This window comes from Erpetoichthys calabaricus, chromosome 2 (genome assembly GCF_900747795.2).
Source record: "Erpetoichthys calabaricus chromosome 2, fErpCal1.3, whole genome shotgun sequence".
Lineage (NCBI taxonomy): Eukaryota > Metazoa > Chordata > Cladistia > Polypteriformes > Polypteridae > Erpetoichthys > Erpetoichthys calabaricus.
The window spans coordinates 168,929,886-168,951,980 of NC_041395.2; the positions used below are offsets into that span (position 1 = coordinate 168,929,886).

Consider the following 22,095-nt stretch of genomic DNA (forward strand, 5'->3'; position numbering starts at 1 on the left):
GAATTATATTGAGCTTGTTCTCTCCTGGAATGAGATATTATTTACGAGTACTGTCGAGACTCTGACTGGGTATTTTATATGCTTTAGTAACTGTTGGATTAATTCGGTTATGTTGTTAAAATTAGGCACATAATAAATAACAAGTATAAAAGTTTCAGTGTTGTCTACGAAATTGGGAAATGAGTTACAGTGACACAATTATGCTTCAGATGGAATTCAAATACACCATACGTCACTATTTACCAGTATTTCAGTGCCTTTTCATATGCTGGAAGTGAATAACGACAGAGACACTCATTTTGATCTAATGCAACTTAATATTTGTGATTATTATTTATCTTGTTTACATGAGGATGCACTTTTTTCCCCTGAGCTCTGCCCCTTTAAATAAGTGGCTCCCAGAACTTTTAAAGGTACAACCTACTTTTGGGCGAGAATTGTCTTTGCGACCCGCCACTACCGTACTGAACCACATTTGTAAGCAAACAGCATCTTACAACCCCAATTCCAATGAAGTTGGGACGTTGTGTAAAACGTAAATAAAAACAAAATACAATGATTTGCACATTTTTTTCAACCTACAAAGACAAGATATCGAATGTTCAAACTGATAAACTTTATTGTTGTTTTGCAGATCTTCACTCATTTTGAATTTGATGCCTGCAACACGTTCCAAAAAAGCTGGGACAGGGGCATGTTTACCATTGTGTTATATCACCTTTCCTTTTAACAACACTCAATAACCGTTTGAGAACTGAGGACACTAATTGCTGAAGCTGTGTAGGTGGAATTCTTTCCCATTCTTGCTTGATGTACAACTTCAGTTGCTCAACAGTCCGGGGTCTCCGTTGTCGTATTTTGCGCTTCATAATGCGCCACACATTTTCAATGGGAGACAGGTCTGGACTGCAGGCAGGCCAGTCTAGTACCCGCACTCTTTTACTACGAAGCCACGCTGTTGTAACACATGCAGAATGTGGCTTTGCATTGTCCTGCTGAAATAAGCAGGGACATCCCTGAAAAAGATGTCTCTTGTATGGCAGCATATGTTGCTCCAAAACCTGTATGTACCTTTCAGCATTAATGGTGCCTTCACAGATGTGCAAGTTACTCATGCCATGGGCACTAACACACCCACATACCATCACAGATGCTGGCTTTTGAACTTTGTGCTGATAACAATCCGGATGGTCCTTTTCCTCTTTGGCCCGGAGGACACGACGTCCATGATTTCCAAAAATAATTTGAAATGTGGACTCGTCAGACCACAGCACACTTTTCCACTTTGTGTCAGTCCATCTCACATGAGCTCCGGCCCAGAGAAGCCGGCGGCATTTCTGGGTGTTGTTGATATATGGCTTTTGCTTTGCATTGTAGAGTTTTAACTTGCACTTGTAGATGTAGCAACAAACTGTGTTAACTGACAATGGTTTTCTAAAGTATTCCTGAGCCCACGTGGTAATATCCTTTACAGAATGATGTAGGTTTTTAATGCAGTGCCGCCTGAGGGATCGAAGGTCACAGGCATCCAGTGTTGGTATTCGGCCTTGCCGCTTACATGCAGAGATTTCTCCAGATTCTCTGAATCTTTTGATGATATTATGGACAGTAGATGATCAAATCACTAGATTCCTTGCAATTGTACGTTGAGAAACATTGTTCTTAAACCGCTGGACTATTTGCCCAGGCAGTTTTTCACAAAGTAGTGAACCTTGCCCCATCCTTGCTTGTGAACGACTGAGCCTTTTGGGGATGCTCCTTTTATACCCAATCATGACAAACACCTGTTTCCAATTAACCTGTTCATCTGTGGAATGTTCAAAACAGGTGTTTTTTGAACATTCCTCAACTTTCCTAGTCTTTTGCTACCCCTGTCCCAGCTTTTTTGGAACATGTTGCAGGCATCAAATTCAAAATGAGTGAAGATTTGCAAAACAACAATAAAGTTTATCAGTTTGAACATTCAATATCTTGTCTTTGTAGTGTATTCAATTAAATATAGGTTGAAAAAGTTTTGCAAATCATTGTATTCTGTTTTTATTTACGTTTTACACAACATCCCAACTTCATTGGAATTGGGGTTGTAAATAATTATCATATAATTGAAATATAGCGCAATTTGTTTGGCTTTGTTCTTAATGTTTGCAGGACTTTCCAAGATGTTCGAGAAAGCGCGTGCTAATTAATTGCATCGTTTTGTCGATGGCACTGGAATCTTCAGGAAATTTCAATATGGCTTTATTTATATAAGAAGGGAAATGCAGTGAGGCAACATTTCCATGCTGTGCGGTTGAGTGACAAGTACAATATTCAACAATAATTATGAACTACAGTAATCCCTCGCTATATTGCGCTTCGCCTTTCGCGGGTTCACTCCATCGCGGATTTTATATGTAAGCATATTTAAATATATATCGCGGATTTTTTACTGGTTCGCGGATTTCTGCGGACAATGGGTCTTTTAATTTCTGGTACATGCTTCCTCAGTTGGTTTGCCCAGTTGATTTCATACAAGGGACGCTATTGGCAGATGGCTGAGAAGTTACCCAACTTACTTTTCTCTCTCTCTTGCGCTGACTTTCTCTGATCCTGACGTAGGGGGATTGAGCAGGGGGGCTGCTTGCACACCTAGACGATACGGACGCTCGTCTAAAAATGCTGAAAGATTATCTTCATGTTAGGGATGCACCGATACCGAAACGGGTATCTGGTATCGGCCTCGATACCACATTTTCTAAAGTACTCGTACTCGTTAAAAGTCCCCCGATACCAGGGACCAATACCACGGTCTGAGAAATTTCTATGTTTGAGCGGCGTGTAAGGGGGTTAATCACAGGCGCCGAGTGCCCGCCCCCAGGCCCCGGCTGCAGCTCAGAGCGGGGAGAAGGCGAGGCGAGACATGTCAGCCGTGTGGAACTATTTCAAAGTGAATGAAGACGACAAAACAAAGGCGGACTGCAAATTGTGCTCAGCGAAATTGTCCAGAGGAGGCTCAAAAGGTAGCGCATTTAACACAAGTAATTTAATCAAGCACCTAAAATCCCAACACGACAATGAGTACAAAGAGTTTACCCACTCTTCTAAACCAACACAACCCACGCTGCAGCAAACTCTTGCAAGACGAGAGAAAATGTCCAGAGACAATCCACGTGCTGTGAAAATAACACAGGCAATTATCGAGTACATTGCATTGACTGACCAGCCACTCTCGGAGGTAGAAAATGTGGGATTCCTGCGTCTCCTCCATGTTCTGGAGCCCAGATATGATGTCCCAAGCCGCCGCTACATGACTGACACGGAGCTGCCTAAACTACACGACTCCGTGAAAAAACATATCCACAGCCTACTGCAAGCCTCCTCTGTGTTTAGTTTCACCACGGATATTTGGACAAGCAGTGTTAGCCCCGTGTCGCTAATTAGCCTAACCTCCCAGTGGATAGACGAGAGTTTCTTGTTTTTTTTGTTAAATTATATGACTAAAGCTGTTACCTGTAAATTTAAATCATGTTTTTATTAAGTACTCGGTATCGGCGAGTACTAAAATGCAAGTACTCGTACTCGTACTCGTTTTACAAAAAAGTGGTATCGGTGCATCCCTACTTCACGTTGCTACCTTCTGTGCAGCTGCTTCCTGAAGCGACATGCTGCACGGTGCTTCGCATACTTAAAAGCTCGAAGGGCACGTATTGATTTTTGATTGAAAAACAAACTCTGTCTCTCTTTATCTCTCTCTCTCTCTCTTTCTCTGCTCCTGACGGAGGGGGTGTGAGCTGCCGCCTTCAACAGCTTTGTGCCGCGGTGCTTCACATACTTAAAAGCCAAACAGCCCTATTGATTTGTTTGCTTTTCTCTATCTCTCTGACATGCTCTGCTCCTGACGCGCACTCCTTTGAAGAGGAAGATATGTTTGCATTCTTTTAATTGTGAGACGGAACTGTCATCTCTGTCTTGTCATGGAGCACAGTTTAAACTTTTGAAAAAGAGACAAATGTTTGTTTGCAGTGTTTGAATAACGTTCCTGTCTCTCTACAACCTCCTGTGTTTCTGCGCAAATCTGTGACCCAAGCATGACAATATAAAAATAACCATATAAACATATGGTTTCTACTTCGCGGATTTTCTTATTTCGCGGGTGGCTCTGGAACGCAACCCCCGCGATGGAGGGATTACTGTATACCCATTTTGTTAAAGATTGATACATTTTTAAAAAGATTATTGGGGAATTCTGTGTCTGACAGTGACAAGAATAAAAAGAAAAAATAGATTGAATGAATATCTCAAATATGGATTTACTGTTATTTAAAAAAAACCCAGTGTGTTATTTGTTGTGAAGTGTTGGCAAAGAAAGTATGAAGCTGTGAATGCTACTTCGACATTTAAGCATGAAACACCCAGGGAAAAAGGCAAGCCTGTAGAATTCTTTGAAAGAAAGCTAAAATACTGTACTTCAACAAGGAGCAATCCATTTTTACTTCAGCTCCCACTCCTAATGAAAAGCATTACTAACAAGTTATCAAGGTGCAAAAGTAATGCCCTTCTACATTGGTATGTTGCTTACGATACATTAAAATTAGTGTTTTGCCATCCACGAACAACTCAAACACTGGTAGCCATCTTTTCCAGCATTATCCCTTAGTGGTAGGTTCAGTGTAGCAATCGAATATTGGTACAGATGTTTTCATCTTGAACAATAATTCAAGTCGCTTTTCAGTGAGAAACACAACCATTTAGTACCAATGTTCAATTCTTCACCTTGCCCCAGCTTAAAACTGTTTAAACAGAATCAATGGACAAGGCGTTAATATATACAGCGTTTTTTGTATTTTTGAAATCCTTTCATGACCAACATTTTGGGGACCACAGCTTTAAGTCTTTAATTGAGAGAGAGCCAGATGTTGAATGTTGGTGCATCACCATTCACCGGGATTCAGACAGCCGGCTGAACAAACCAAGGAAAGGTGAATGCTTGTAGTTCTAGTGCAGAATTTTTGACATGATTATTGTAAAACATGCTATCTGGTGACATATTATAATTCTTCTGTTTTAATCAGTTTTTGCCATTAACCTAATGCATGAAAGATACGACCTGGCCCGCTGCCACCCAGGATTAAAGAAAAGTGGTTCAGAAAATGGAGAACTCTCTACTACTCTCCATTCAGGGTATCATTTAGAATGAGGTCAAACATAATGCATATGCTGTTGTCAGTCATTTTCCAACCCGCTATATCCTAACACAGGGTCATGGGGGGTCTGCTGGAGCCAATCCCAGCCAGCACAGGGTGCAAGGCAGAAACAAAGCCTGGGCAGGGTGCCAGCCCACCACCGGGCACACACACACACACACCAAGCACACACTAGGGACAATTTAGGATCGCCAATGCACCTAACCTGCATGTCTTTGGACTGTGGGAGGAAACTGAAGCACCCAGAGGAAACCCACGCAGACACGGGGAGAACATATTGTCAAAGTTCTTATTCATAATCTATGAAATTCTAGCAAAGTTGCCCGTCAAAGATAGGTTATAGAATGAAGTTAAAAATCCACATTAGTAAAAGGATAAATGTCTATGTGTCTCTCTTTGGGTCTGTCTGGTTGCAATGTCTCTGTTGTTCCAAAAGATGGAGCATCACAATCATTAGCAATGCTTTTACAAATTCTATACCTGGCATATAACAGAGACACATGTATTACATGGTGCACTACAAACGTTAATGCTGAGGTCTATGTTGATTACTTAGATTTCAACTTGTCTCAGATGGGTAACACAGCTAGCATTTGATATCTTGCCTTACATGTACCGTCAGTATTTGTCCTACGTTTGTTCGGTTTTCTTGTGTGTCTCAACCTCTCTTGCTTGTTCCCGTGAAGCCTGTATTCCAGACTCTGTCATTTTGATTCGGCTTGCTTGCTCCGGTCCTTTTATACTTCCCTTTCTTGGAAGGCAACTCGGGTTGCACCTTGTTAGTATTTAGTCCCCAACATCACTTGGCAGGGGTGCGGAAATCCAACGCCCGACTTGTCCGACACAGGTAAATTGACCATCGGACAAGCGTGTTTTTCTGTTTCAGTTGTCCGCGGACAAGTGCAATTTTCTGGAGAAAAAATATTATATGTCCTGTGCAGGGCACATTTTACCACTACTTTCACATTTTAAACATTTGGGTACGTACTTTGTGCAGAAACAGTCTACTTAGGCATGTTCTTCATGTCTCAAATTGGTCTTCAATATTGTTTACAAAATGACGGCTGATTTTTCAAAGGGGAAGCACTCTTACAGTCTTACATAAGTATTTTAACCTAATACTTACACGCTTGGAGATGCAGTCATTTTTTTCATGCCGACATTACGATGTAATCTGATGATTTTTCATTATAATCAATAACTTTTATATATTACCAGTAACGGCGTACTGCACGATAACATGCAGTGAATACACTTGACTTGAGCATTCATAGTTTTCATACTCTTTCTCTGTACGTTTAGCATACATTTGCTCAGAGATTGATGTGCTTGTTGCTTCCTGAGCAGCCCTTCTTTTCTCCACCCTAGCGGCCCGCTGCTTCTCTTCTTTCGTCGGCATCTTTTCGCGTTAAAACTGATTAAGTTAGTTTTTGTGTTGCAATTACTTAGTACGTTTTCTTTAATTTTTCACTTAAACTGGCACTTAAGTCTTCAATCTGCCTCAAGTATGATTAGCGAAGGTGGTGGGGAATGAGAACGGCTCCCATACGCATGCGCCGCCCTGCTGCCGAGAGTTGATTCAACAATAAAATAAAATAAAAATAAAGAGTAATACTAATCATCACCCCGAAAGCGGATAGTAGATGTCACGTAGTATACTGTATGTGTACCAAATTTTAAGTCAAAAGGTGAAATGGTTTGCGAGCTACAGGTGATTTAAAATCCTGGACAGACAAACAGCCACGGTAGCGTAATATAGAAGAAGATTGACAAAATTCATTGTTTCTACATAAAAATGCAGTCCTTTTACTTACAATACAGTTGTTTTCACCACATAACAAAGCTTGTTAGGCAGTTAATCTTTCCTGAAATTTGCGATTTCGTGTAGGTTGTGATATATTGAGGAGTTAAGAAATTTATTGTTGAGCTGTCAATAGATCGTTTTTGATTAGCGAATATTTCATATAAAACAAGTTGGTTTCGCGCTGTCAGTTTATTAAAAATAAAGAAGAAAACATTCTAACGGTTTCCAAAGGTTATGAAATATCTATAAAAATCTTCACTGTAACTGTAGTATGTGAAACAGAACTAGTGTAGCTATAATGAAGGCATTGTTTATTAGTGAGTTAAAATGATAAGGGAATCTTTTATAAAATGTTCTAGAGCAAGGTGGCAAAATACTACTCCCTGAAAGAACTTTTTTCAGTTTTAAAATGGTAGGCAGTTTTGGTATCAATAAAAGAGATCAGAAAAAATAAACTATTTTTCACTTTTGTTATTTGTTTATGGACAAGTGAATTTAACTGGCAGACAAGTGGATTTTCTAAGTTTACTTGTCCGTGGACAAGTAGAAAAAAAATTGATTTCCACACCCCTGCTTGGTACGTCATTTGCTTTGTTGTCATTGTAATGCTCCATTTTAACTCCTTGTTTGTAAAAGTAAAAAAAAAAAAATTATCACAATCAGGAACTTTGCTCTCCTTCTCAGTATCCTTGTGTGTGTCAGACTCTCTTGCCTGGTGCTTCCTATTTTGATTGTGTTTGACTGAGCACCAAAGTGAAACTGACCAATCAGACCAATGCCAAACTCACCAATCAAATTGCACAGATGTACCAGACACACAGACAGTAGCGCTTTATTATATAGCAGATAAAAGGTTTGTTCTCAAGTTCAGTCATAATACGTGTCATGGTACTTGCAGTGCTCTTAGAAGTGAAGAACTGAAGTGTTGTTAATGTGTCAAAACAATCCATTTACAAAGGGAATATGTACTGAAGGAGGTGTAAGACTGCAAGGAGATGGGCATTTTTTCTGTTACAGACTTGTGTTCTAAGCAGGTTCTAGTCAAGTCATATTCACTTAAGAGTGTTGGCGGAAACACTGTCTAGATGACATGTTTCATGTTGAGTCATGTTGAGTTACTTGTTAATCTAACACACGTGCGGTTGTTTGGTGACAAAGAACCTGAAATCATGAGAGTAACTTGCAGGTTCTAAGAAGACTATGACTAGGCCGTAAATTGAATCCAGGTCCCTGGAATTGTGACCATGCTGGTAGGTAAAAGACAACTCTTTTTTTCATTGGAATTTATTTGGCATTTAAGGCTGAGGATTTTTCATTAATATCACTTATCATCCATCCATCCAATTTCTAAACACATTTATCATTTATTTATTTTGGCTTTTAAAAAGAATTGAATTTGTAACAGTTTCTAAAACCCCTTAATGTTCCTCCCACACCCGAAACGCATTTATATTATGTGAATTGAGTCCTGTAAACCCACTAAAATAACTGTGTATAATTTGTACAATCATCCTATGTGACTGAAATTTGGTTTCAAGTGAGACATATTCTCAGTACTGCATTTTAACAAGGAGACACTGGTTAATGATAAGATCTTTAAATCTTATTCAGTTTTATGTTATTAATTATCCTTTATATATGAGCAAGTGTACTATAAATATAATACATCATGCCATATCCAGGGATGGTTTACATCTTGACTCCCAGTTCTAGCTGCATAGGTGCCAACTCTCTGCAACCCTGAACTGGAGAACTGGATCTGAAAGAATGAATTTGCATTAAATGGAAACATGTGACATTCCTGGAACATTTGTAAAGTCATGGGCCTGTTAGATAATTGTGAATTTGTGTACTGAATATGATCCACATCTTTTTTCCCCCCTTCCTTTAAGGCATTCTTTAAATGATGATCCAGAAAAGCTTTCATTTGTTCCGGAGCATCTGCAAAAAATGGAAGAAATGTCACCTGGTTATGCCCTCCTGCTCATTCACGAAGATTGGCTGTTTTCATCATGATTTGGTGAAGTGGAGTTCAGCCCGATATTTTCATCACAATCAAAGATGGCAAGCAGAGACACCACGCTCTCATAGCACTAGTCTCCATCGTTTTCCTTTTGCCATGGTAACTGAGCATGACATTGATTTCTTTGAGAAGCTTCTTCCCAGGCAAGCTATCACTGACCCTGATGTTCTGGAGTCTTACAATGTGGACTGGTTGAAAAGTGTCAAAGGTATAATGAGAAGAAATTTTATTTCTTCATCATCAGTAAAAATGAGTTTTGGAGGAGTGGGTCTTCCAAACAAAAACAGATTTAATTTTTACCCTGATTTTATTAAATACTTTTACCAGTACTTTGTCAATCAATCGGGGACATAACATAAGTTTAAAAGACATCTATTCAAATGCAGTACATTTAAAACTAACTAGAAGTCTGTTAAAATGCAATACATTTAAAACTAAACTTTTCACTTTTTATTCCAGGTTACAAATAACACCTGATTCATCTCTGATGTAATGTACTGAATGTTGATTAGCATGTGCAATTAAAATTTTCACTGTACTCTGTACATGTGACAGTACAGGACCTATAAAACTATAACTACATAATTATGAAATAGGTTTAGAGAAGCTAAAGGATAAAAAGCAAAGATCATACTGGGTTTTTAGTATGCTTCAGAAGCTATACATGAAAGAGCAGCAATGTGAATCCATTGAATGAAAGGCATAATCTGTTCTGATAGGCTCAGGAAATTAAACATTGTCAGTCTGGATCAGAGAAGACTATGTAGGGATGTAATCCAGGTCTTTAAAATTATCCAAGGATTAATAAAGTGACCATACTTTAATTTAGGTATCCATTATAAACCAGCTTTTAACAGTCAATACATATTTTACTAACTATGCTAATAATAATAATAAGTTACTAAAAATAAGAAGACTTGAAATATGCTGCTTTTATTTTCATTGTTTTATATCATGTTAAAAGGCCTCATATGTATTTTATAACAGGGAATCTCTTAATAGAGGCTTATAATGGATTCCTAAAGTAAAGTATTAAAGATAAAATTGATCTAGGAGAATTCTTAAAGTTAGTGAATCACAAATGAGTCAGTTGAAAGAATAACATTTGCAATTTATAAAAAAAAAAAAAAAAAAAAATTTAAGAGGTATTGGAACCAAGGCTATTATAGTTAACGAAAACTAAAATCAAAACTGAAACTATTATTAAAAAAACATTTTCGTAAACTGAAATAAAATAATTAACAAAACCGAAATGAAAAACTAAAACTAAACGAAACTATTAAAGTAGCTGGAAAAACTATCCATCCATCCATCCATTTTCCAACCCGCTGAATCCGAACACAGGGTCACGGGGGTCTGCTGGAGCCAATCCCAGCCAACACAGGGCACAAGGCAGGAACCAATCCTGGGCAGGGTGCCAACCCACCGCAGGACACACACAAACACACCCACATACCAAGCACACACTAGGGCCAATTTAGAATCGCCAATCCACCTAACCTGCATGTCTTTGGACTGTGGGAGGAAACCGGAGCGCCCGGAGGAAACCCACGCAGACACGGGGAGAACATGCAAACTCCACGCAGGGAGGACCCGGGAAGCGAACCCGGGTCCCCAGGTCTCCCAACTGCGAGGCAGCAGCGCTACCCACTGCGCCACCGTGCCGCCTCTGGAAAAACTAACTTAAATAAAATAATAATTTACTAAAATAATATTAGTTTTCATTTTTGAATGAATATCCTTGATGTTAGTCTTTAACCCTTATAACTCTAAAACAGACAGTCATACACCACAAGCTGCCCGCACATATTCATCCAGTGAACGACGGCTGGTGACGGAGGGCAGCTGTTCACATAGCATTTCCAGTGACAGAGCAAGCTGAATTCGGGTGCATAAAGCGTGTGAAATAGAAAGCGATTTACGTGCTGCCTTTCTTTGCGCTTGTTGTACTGTATAGCAAGATGTAATTCAAACGGCTGAAATCAGAATGTGCTGGTCAACAAAACGTTTACCATATGGACAGAAAAATCACGAGTGAGTAACGTTTCAGTTTATTTCTCAGGTGACTGCTTTTTGTTGACAGCAAGTTACCTGCCACTTTGCACAGGAGAAATCTTTTTTTACTTTCTCATATACAAAGTATAGAGAAAGTATAGTAATCATGAAAAAATTCAACCTTGATATTTTGATGAATCTTGACGTTCTAGACCTCCCAGAGTCCAAAAATAGAAGGATGAAATTCGGCATGTGGTTGTTACACGACAATTGTAGATCTACAGTATATTAACTTTTGGGCCAAATCCATCACCCGGAAATGGTACTTTATCTGAACACATACTCGATTTTTAAAATTTTTTTATTCATGCAGCTGCAGATTTCAATTTATTCAACTTTACTTTTATAATAATTGTTCAATATATTATTAATTTGATTTGTTGTTGATGGTTCCTTAATATACATAATATAAAAATATAATCATTGTCTTACTCCTTAAATATCCATCCCCATATCTGAGTACACAAGAAAGTCGAGGGGAGACCACTCCCGGTTTTTGAAAATTAAACGGCACTGATCGAGAGACTGACTAGGTCATCATACAAGATCAGCATACTGTTGCTGACCAATCTCTTTTGCTTTAAAAACATCATTTAACAATGAAGCAATACAAACAAAGGTAGGTAGGTGAAGAGAGTCTGCCAAGTGATGAAAAACTAAACATACTAATGGGTTTTTGTATGTATTCTATATTTATTAATTTATCTTTTTTAGTTCATATTCACAATTCAAAATACCTGATATTGTGAAAATAATCCATTAGCAGAATTATATTTTAAAATATTTGTCTCCCTTTTTTCAATGTTTTTTTCTCTCTCTAAATAGATAGTTGAAATATCATATTATTTTTGTTCTTAACATCAGCCTTATCATACATATTGCATACCAGGGACTTTTCCTGCCTTACATCCAAACCTGCTGCGATAGGCTCCAGATTTCCTGCGATCCTGCTCTGGATAAACAGGTTTAGATAATGTATATATTGTTCTTAATCTCAGATGCTGTCTCTGTTGTTTTATGCCTGTCCGTATTCCTGTTACCTGCTCTTGCTCTGCTCATTATGGATTTACTGTCCTTTATGTTGGGCTATTCAAGTCTCACTGCCCCTAACCTTGACACTACATGCTGTTTTTTCTTTGTTTCCCTCAATACAACTAGGTGGGGTCTGCACATTGATTTAAGTCTAATAGCCCTTTTCTTCCTAAGCCCCCATGATTTTCATGAGAAAATATTTTAAAAATTATAAAATTGTTCATATTCAGTTATCTGATTATGCTTGTTTTTATCAGACAAAAACAAAACCAGATAGTAAACCATGTAGTGTAGTAAGCTTCCACTAAAATTAAACTTGTATCCAAATCTGTTAAGTGTACAGTTCTGTCTGATCGTGATGCAAAACTAAACTTCATAGGAGCTCCATGTTATAATTACTAAAACTAAAACTGAAACTAATAGATATAAAAATAAAATAGAAATGCCTTTGTGAAATAAAAAGTAAACCAAAAGTAAAAATACACGATGAAGGAAAACTAAAACTAAACTGAATTTCCAAGTAAGGTCAGAAAAAATATAGAAATAAAAATTAATATAAAAAGGCAAAACTATAATAACCTTGATTGGAACAACTTAGTTATTAGCTAATCAAACAAACTTGTGGACTGAATTATCTCCTTTCCTTTGTCAAAAATCCTATGTTCTCATGTTGTTCTATTAAATATTTATTTATGGCATATAGATTTTTGTAACTGATGCAGGAAAGATTCAAGGAAGCAAACAAAATTGTTACAGACTAAAACTGTGTTTACATATGTGCTATAGTCAGTAGGAGAAAAGCCATTTGCTATAATCAGTGATACAGTGCATCCGGAAAGTATTCACAGCGCATCACTTTTTCCACATTTTGTTATGCTACAGCCTTATTCCAAAATGGATTAAATTCATTTTGTTCTTCAGAATTTTACACACAACACCCCATAATGACAATGTGAAAAAAGTTTACTTGAGGTTTTTGCAAATATTTTAAAAATAAAAAAACTGAGAAATCACATGTACATTAGTATTCACAGCCTTTGCTCAATACTTTGTCGATGCACCTTTGGCAGCAATTACAGCCTCAAGTCTTTTTGAATATGATGCCACAAGCTTGGCACACGTATCCTTGGCCAGTTTCGCCCATTCCTCTTTGCAGCACCTCTCAAGCTCCATCAGGTTGGATGGGAAGCGTCTGTGCACAGCCATTTTAAGATCTCTCCAGAGATGTTCAATCGGATTCAAGTCTGGGCTCTGGCTGGGCCACTCAAGGACATTCACAGAGTTGTCCTGAAGCCACTCCTTTGATATCTTGGCTGTGTGCTTCGGGTCGTTGTCCTGCTGAAAGATGAACCGTCGCCCCAGTATGAGGTCAAGAGCGCTCTGGAGCAGGTTTTCATCCAGGATGTCTTTGTACATTGCTGCAGTCATCTTTCCCTTTATCCTGACTAGTCTCCCAGTTCCTGCCACTGAAAAACATCCCCACAGCATGATGCTGCCACCACCATGCTTCACTGTAGGGATGGTGTCAGGTTTCCCCCAAATGTGACGCCTGGCATTCACACCAAAGAGTTCAATCTTTGTCTCATTAGACCAGAGAATTTTCTTTCTCCTGGTCTGAGAGTCCTTCAGGTGCTTTTTGGCAAACTCCAGGCGGGCTGCCATGTGCCTTTTACTAAGGAGTGGCTTCCGTCTGGCCACTCTACCATACAGGCCTGATTGGTGGATTGTTGCAGAGATGGTTGTCCTACTGGAAGGTTCTCCTCTCTCCACAGAGGACCTCTGACAGAGTGACCATCGGGTTCTTGGTCACCTCCCTGACTAAGGCCCTTCTCCCCCGATCACTCAGTTTAGATGGCCTGCCAGCTCTAGGAAGAGTCCTGGTGGTTTCGAACTTCTTCCACTTACGGATGATGGAGGCCACTGTGCTCATTGGGACCTTCAAAGCAGCAGAAATGTTTCTGTAACCTTCCCCAGATATGTGCCTCGAGACAATCCTGTCTCGGAGGTCTACAGACAATTCCTTTGACTTCATGCTTGGTTTGTGCTCTGGCATGAACTGTCAACTGTGGGACCTTATATAGACAGGTGTGTGCCTTTCCAAATCATGTCCAATCAACTGAATTTACCACAGGTGGACTCCAATTAAGCTGCAGAAACATCTCAAGCATGATCAGGGGAAACAGGATGCACCTGAGCTCAATTTTGAGCTTCATGGCAAAGGCTGTGAATACTTATGTACATGTGCTTTCTCAATTTTTTTATTTTTAATAAATTTGCAAAAACCTCAAGTAAACTTTTTTCACGTTGTCATTATGGGGTGTTGTGTATAGGATTCTGAGGGGAAAAAAATGAATTTAATCCATTTTGGAATAAGGCTGTAACATAACAAAATGTGGAAAAAGTGATGCGCTCTGAATACTTTCTGGATGCACTGTATATATCTTTCAGCTTTTTGTTGAAAAAGTCTTTTGTCACTTCTGTTCCTTACTTGATTAAAAAAATGATCATAATAAAACTAACATCTCACACTAGTATGCCTAATATGATATTGCAAGCTTGAAGAACTTATCATAATATAACTCTGGAGTCTGATCACTATATTATAGAGTCTCTATAATACTCTGAATCACAAATGAATTTAGTGTCAAATTGCACTGTTTGAAATTTCTTTAAAGTTTTCATTACAAAAATCTAGGCTATTCACTTCAATTTTTTCCAGTTGGACATAAAAGAGACAAGATATAGAAATAAGAATTTTCCTGTTTGTTTCACTTAAGGAAATTTTTGTAAGGCACATTTCAGTTTAAAGCTCATCACACTATACATATTTATAAATACATGCTTAAATTAAAATGAATTGAAAATCTCTATAATTTAGACCTGAGCAATATAAATTTACTCTTTGGAGGATCCTTGTTGCTTCTACTTCTATATTTTTTTTTATCACGATTGATACTCCTTCATAGAGGATACTACATAGTAAAGTGATTGAAAAGAGGTGCAAGGGGACTTTCATATGTTAATCTTTCCTTGGACATATTAACCAAGGGGGAATTAGTACACTGTATTTGGATTGTTCGATTGAAAACTTTTTCCATTCTGGACCTACTTTGGTGCTATCTGAAATTTGCATGAAATCCAGGTTTTAAATAGTATATTTATCAACATTAATGATTGCTTTTATTTTATGTAGGATCAAGTAAACTACTCTTAAGACCACAGACCACAGAGGAGATTTCTCACATTCTAAGGTATAGTATGAGCCAGAGATTTTAACTTGTTCCTTTTATGTTTAGGTTTTAGTCTGCAGGATTTTTAAACCACAGTAACATCACCAAGTAAAATATCCAATAATTCATCTCAGAGTCTGATTCTTCACTCAAATTTGGTTGTTTCAACATCATGTGCCATTAAGCATCATTTGAAAAGAGCATTGCAGTGCCTGTAGTGTAGTGGTCATTTAATAGAAATTTGGCCTGATAATCAGCATGTCCTTGGGGTTTGTGGAGGAATATTTGAAATATACAGCTCTGCACCCAGGCCATGTGTACTGTAGTTCTAATAGAGGACATTGTACAGTATGTCTACCCTTATCCCCGACATATAGTCAATTGGACATAAAAACTGTGAGCAGGCGTCAACTGCTGCACACGGGTCCCAGTCTAGGTGTTTCGTCGCATGGTGGGTTTCAGAAAGGTGCTATCAGTGTGCACTATTGTCTTTTTCTAACTTGTGCTAAGTGTCAGGATTCAAGAAATAATTAGTATTATGTGTTATTTTTATATTTGTGTATTTTAATGTTTGTGTAGTTGACATCATAGTTACTGATATTTGTTTGCCAATTGCTATGATGCTATTTACTGCTAGGCACATGAGCTGGTATTTTAACTGAGCTGTACAGTGCATCCGGAAAGTATTCACAGTGCATCACTTTTTCCACATTTTGTTATGTTACAGCCTTATTCCAAAATGGATTAAATTCATTTTTTTTCTTCAGAATTCTACACACAACACCCCATAATGACAACGTGAAAAAAGTTTACTTGAGGTTTTTGCAAATTTATTAAAAATAAAAAAATTGAGAAAGCACATGTACATAACTATTCACAGCCTTTGCCGTGAAGCTCGAAATTGAGCTCAGGTGCGTCCTGTTTCCCCTGATCATCCTTGAGATGTTTCTGCAGCTTAATTGGAGTCCACCTGTGGTAAGTTCAGTTGACTGGACATGATTTGGAAAGGCACACACCTGTCTATATAAGGTCCCACAGTTGACAGTTCATGTCAGAGCACAAACCAAGCATGAAGTCAAAGGAATTGTCTGTAGACCTCCCCATATCTGGGGAAGGTTACAGAAAAATTTCTGCTGCTTTGAAGGTCCCAATGAGCACAGTGGCCTCCATCATCCATAAGTGGAAGAAGTTCGAAACCACCAGGACTCTTCCTAGAGCTGGCAGGCCATCTAAACTGAGCGATCGGGGGAGAAGGGCCTTAGTCAGGGAGGTGACCAAGAACCCGAGGGTCACTCTGTCAGAGCTCCAGGGGTCCTCTGTGGAGAGAGGAGAACCTTCCAGAAGGACAACCATCTCTGCAGCAGTCCACCAATCAGGCCTGTATGGTAGAGTGGCTAGACGGAAGCCACTCCTTAGTAAAAGGCACATGGCAGCCCGCCTGGAGTTTGCCAAAAGGCACCTGAAGGACTCTCAGACCATGAGAAAGAAAATTCTCTGGTCTGATGAGACAAAGATTGAACTCTTTGGTGTGAATGCCAGGCATCACGTTTGGAGGAAACCTGGCACCATCCGTACAGTGAAGCATGGTGGTGGCAGCAGCATCATGCTGTGGGGATGTTTTTCAGCGGAAGGAACTGGGAGACTAGTCAGGATAAAGGGAAAGATGACTGCAGCAATGTACAGAGACATCTTGGATGAAAACCTGCTCCAGAGCGCTCTTGACCTGAGACTGGAGTGACAGTTCATCTTTCAGCAGGACAATGACCCTAAGCACACAGCCAAAATATCAAAGGAGTGGCTTCAGGACAACTCTGTGAATGTCCTTGAGTGGCCCAGCCAGAGCCTAGACTTGAATCCGATTGAACATCTCTGGAGAGATCTTAAAATGACTGTGCACTGACGCTTCCCATCCAACCTGATGGAGCTTGAGAGGTGCTGCAAAGAGGAATGGGCGAAACTGGCCAAGGATAGGTGTGCCAAGCTTGTGGCATCATATTCAACAAGACTTGAGGCTGTAATTGCTGCCAAAGGTGCATCGACAAAGTATTGAGCAAAGGCTGTGAATACTTATACTTAAAAGTGATGTGCTGTGAGTACTTTCTGGATGCACTGTATGATAGAGGAATCTAAATATTGTTTAAAATAAAGGAAATACTCTTTTTAAGGAATCAGTTTAAGACTTAAGACTCATTTTAAGAAAGCAGTTTCAAAAGCACAACATATATTTAGGAAAGTATTTGAGAGTTGACTTGTTTTCAACTTCAAGGTTAATTTTTTTGCTTTCTTACCAAGATTGCCTCTTTCATATCTTTAATATTTTAACCCCATTTTCTGACTAACTACACTTTTCAGTATGCCCTTAAACCTTTTTCACTCAGATTTTACATCCATTTCAATCATTTATCTATTTACTGAATATTCAGTATTAGAATTTATACATTTTGAAGAAAAAAAAATTACCAATGAGAATATACAGTTTATTTGATTTTTTTGAGCCAGTAATTCAACTTAATGTTTCATACAATTGCATCTTAAAAGAATGTTATGAGTACAACCTTTATTCTGTTAATAAGTTTTTGTAGTCTCCTCCAAAGACAATTTAGAAAAAATATATATTCATGTATATATTATTTATTATTATTTATATTATATATTTTTTTTATGAAGTGTCTTCTGATAACTGCATTAATTTGCATTAATTTCCAACATGAGCACTCATAAAATTAAAATGGCTGGAGATTTTAATTGTGTTTTAAATCCAGACCTTTACAGACATTCAGCTACAGTGACGATAACATCCAATACCACAAAGACAATCACACAAATTGTAATGGAGTATAACTTATCAGACCATGGAGATTCTTAAATCCAAACTCGAGAATATTGCATCTTCTCACCAGTACATCATAGTTACTCAAGAATTTATTATTTTTTTAGCAATAATGACTTTCGTGCCCACTATCATATCTTGTACGTGTGATGCTCTTGTTATCTCTGATCATGCCCCTCTGATCTTGGAGCTTGAATCACTATGCCCTACACATTAATTTTGTAGCTGGCATTTTAACCCCCTGTCATCAGCAGATGAGAACGTCACAGAATTCACCTCCAAACAAATTGATTATATTTTAGAGACAAATGCAACCTCAAACGTCTCTGCTGGAATACTTTGGGAAACTCAGAAGGCATTTTTTAAAGGACAGATTATTTTATATCTTTAACATAAAAATAAATTGGAGACCAAGAAGACATCAGAGTTAATCAGTGAAATTACCAGAATAGATCAAGAATACTCCAGATCTCCAAATTAGGCACTTTATAGGAAAAGACATTCTAAAATTACAATTTAACCTCTTGACAACAAAAGAAGCAGAACAGCTTGCCTGTAAATTACAACGTCATTACTATGAGCATGGAGAGAAGGCAATAACAGAAATTACCAATGCAGATGAAGCTAAATCATTGACCATAAAAATATAACCACACATTTAGGGAGTAGCATAAGTTCTTATATTCTTCCCAGTTTAAAGAAGATAAGAGTTTTTTTATACAAATACCACAGCTAGATATTCTTAGTGCAGAGGACCTGGACAAACCTCTGACATTCTCAGAACTACTGGATGTTATAAACTCTCTCCAGAGTGGGAAAGAAGCAGGCCCTGATGGCTACCCAGTGGAATTTTATAAACAATTTTCAACTAAGTTAGCTCCACTATTATTAGCAGCATTTATAGAATCAAGAGACAATAAACTTCTATCTCACCCTTTTCACCAAGTATTTATTACCGTCTTTCCAAAGAAAAATAAGGACTTATTACAATGTGCATCATGCAGACCAATTTTATTTCTGAATAAAGATGTTAAAATACTCTCTAAAGTTCTGCCTAGAAGGACTGAGAAAATGCTTCCTTCTGTTATATCACAAAACCAAACTATATTTATTAAAAGCAGATACTTAGCTTCAAACCTTTGGTATCTATACTAATAAAAGGCAAAGCCCTCACTGACTCACTCACTCATCACTAATTGTCCAACTTCCCGTGTAGGTGGAAGGCTGAAATTTGGCAGGTACATTCCTTACAGCTTACTTACAAAAGTTAGGCAGGTTTCATTTTGAAATTCTATGCGTAACGGTCATAACTGGAACCTCTTTTTTGTCCATATACTGTAATAGACAGTAAATTGCAGCTTGATGGCCGTGGGAGGCGGAGTTGCGTATCGCGTTATCATGCCTCCCACGTAATCACGTGAACTGACTGTGAACGCAGTACGTAGAAAACAAGGAAGAGCCCCAAAGAGCGCTGAAGAAAACATTCATTACACAATTGAGAAGGCAGCGGAACAATAAGAAGCGAGCGAGTGACGCATACAAGCATATTCATAAGTGCAGCTACTGTGGAAACAAAGCACGGTGTAAACCGTAAGTTTAAATTAAGTTTATAGAAACGCTCCTGCTGCCGTTTGCAATACCATATTCGCGACATACAAGTTTAATGAGAAGACACGAGGTATAAACGAGACTTTGGATCACTTTGTAACGGAGTTAAAATTGCTGTAGCGAGAAACTTTTAAGTGCCGGGTCTTAGCTAACATTAAATAAAGCCGTGGACATCGCAACATCACACAAGAGAGCGGCTCACGTGAACTGACTGAACGCAGCACGAGTGATCACTTCAATGAATCAAACCTGTTCAAAAAACACATTACACAATTGATAATGTAGGAAAAGAATATGAAGCGACTGACGCATACAGACATTTTCATGAGTGCAGGTACTTTGGAAACAAAGCACCGTGTACACCTAAAGTTTAAATTAAGTTCATAGACCTACAAAAGGTTGCCATTGATTTGAGGCAAGATTGCTTTTCTCCTGTACAACTATACGTTGCATTCTCAACAGTAAGCTTGCACGGCTTGGTCATATTACAACCGGAGTGCTGAACTGACAACGTGGTATACAAAGAGAACTATAAAAATCGTAATAAACGAACAATAAAACAGCGGAGAACCCGTGGATTAAATAAAAAGGCTGCTTCCTTGGCGAAGCAAGGAAAAAGGATGACCTTATATGGTGTTCGTTTATAACACAGGTGTCAAACTCCAGGCCTGGAGGGCCGCAGTGGCTGCAGGTTTTCAATCTAACCCTTTTCCTAATCAGTGACCAGTTTTCACTGCTAATTCACTTTTTTCCCCCCTTTATTTTAACAGCCATGTTAGAAGATTCAGTCCTCTGAATTGATTTGTTTCCTCTTTAAATGATAGCCAGGATCATTTAAGAAATGAGATGTGAAACGAGCCAACAGATGACCAGCTTAAACTTGGGCTTCAAACTCCAACCAGTTTCTTAATGAGAAGCCGATGCTTGCTGTTAATTAAACCTGTTATTTAATTCCACGGCTTGTTGCTGCTCTCGTTCTGCAACATCAGACATTTCCAAAACTGTTGATTTTTTGTTTTTGATAAGAACATCGTTCAAAGTGTTTTGGTGAGTTGACAGATCAATCTTACTGAGACCAACACCTTTCTTTATTTTCAGATATTGTGTGATGTGGTGGCTTGTTTTGTGCCTCATTATTGTTTGGCTGCTAATTAAGGAAAAAGAAACAACTAAAGGGCCAGAGTCAATTTAATTAAAAGAAGTAAATAGCAGAAAAAACTGGTCACTAATTAAGAAGATGGTAAGAATGAAAACCTGCAGCCACTGCGGCCCTCCAGGACTGGAGTTCGACACCCCTGGTTTATAAAACAGTGGAGAACCTGTGTAAAGGCTGCTTCACAAAAAAACAGCAGAGCGACTTATACGAGCAGGCAGTCAGCTAAAGAAGGGAATCAATAAATAACTATAATCGTAATAAACGAACAAAAAATAGCGGAGAATCCGTGGATTACATAAAGGAAATGGGTACCTGAACAGAAAAGTGAGTCTCAAATAGCTACACAATAACTATAACAATCGTAATAAACGAACAGTAAAACAATACAGAACCGCTAAGCAAGGAGAAAGGACGGCCTTATATGGCGTTTGTTTATAAAACAGCGGAGAGGCTGTGTAAAGGCAGCTTCACAAAAAAAACAGATCCTTGACAAATTGTTATTGGTATATTTTCCCTCAATTTAAAAAGGTTTTCTTTTCTTCTTAATAAAAATTTAAAAGCAGTACTTCACCGCTGCGAAGCGCACGGATTTGGCTATATACATATATATACAGTAATCCCTCCTCCATCGCGGGGGTTGCGTTCCAGAGCCACCCGCGAAATAAGAAAATCCGCGAAGTAGAAACCATATGTTTATATGGTTATTTTTATATTGTCATGCTTGGGTCACAGATTTGCGCAGAAACACAGGAGGTTGTAGAGAGACAGGAACGTTATTCAAACACTGCAAACAAACATTTGTCTCTTTTTCAAAAGTTTAAACTGTGCTCCATGACAAGACAGAGATGACAGTTCCATCTCACAATTAAAAGAATGCAAACATATCTTCCTCTTCAAAGGAGTGCGTGTCAGGAGCACAGAATGTCACATAGATAGAGAAAACAATCTCTAGCAAACAAATCAATAGGGCTGTTTGGCTTTTAAGTATGCGAAGCACCGCGGCACAAAGCTGTTGAAGGCGGCAGCTCACACCCCCTCCGTCAGGAGCAGGGAGAGAGAGAGAGAGACAGAGAGAGACAGAGTTTGTTTTTCAGTCAAAAATCAATACGTGCCCTTTGAGCTTTTAAGTATGCGAAGCACCGTGCAGCATGTCGTTTCAGGAAGCAGCTGCACA

The 22,095-nt window shown here is 38.6% G+C and overlaps 2 protein-coding genes across 2 annotated transcripts in view; both read left to right on the forward strand.

Annotated features, from left to right (window-relative positions):
• LOC114669500 (F-box only protein 44-like) overlaps window positions 1-22,095 on the forward strand; it is a 560,525-nt gene that overhangs the window by 420,290 nt on the left and 118,140 nt on the right. The window lies entirely within an intron of this gene.
• d2hgdh (D-2-hydroxyglutarate dehydrogenase) overlaps window positions 1-22,095 on the forward strand; it is a 51,695-nt gene that overhangs the window by 1,009 nt on the left and 28,591 nt on the right. Inside the window, exons 2-3 of the mRNA XM_028825723.2 lie at window positions 8,880-9,218; window positions 15,291-15,348. Of these exons, the coding sequence (XP_028681556.1) occupies window positions 8,891-9,218; window positions 15,291-15,348 (386 nt within the window). The 5' untranslated portion in view covers window positions 8,880-8,890. The remainder of the gene's footprint in view (window positions 1-8,879; window positions 9,219-15,290; window positions 15,349-22,095) is intronic.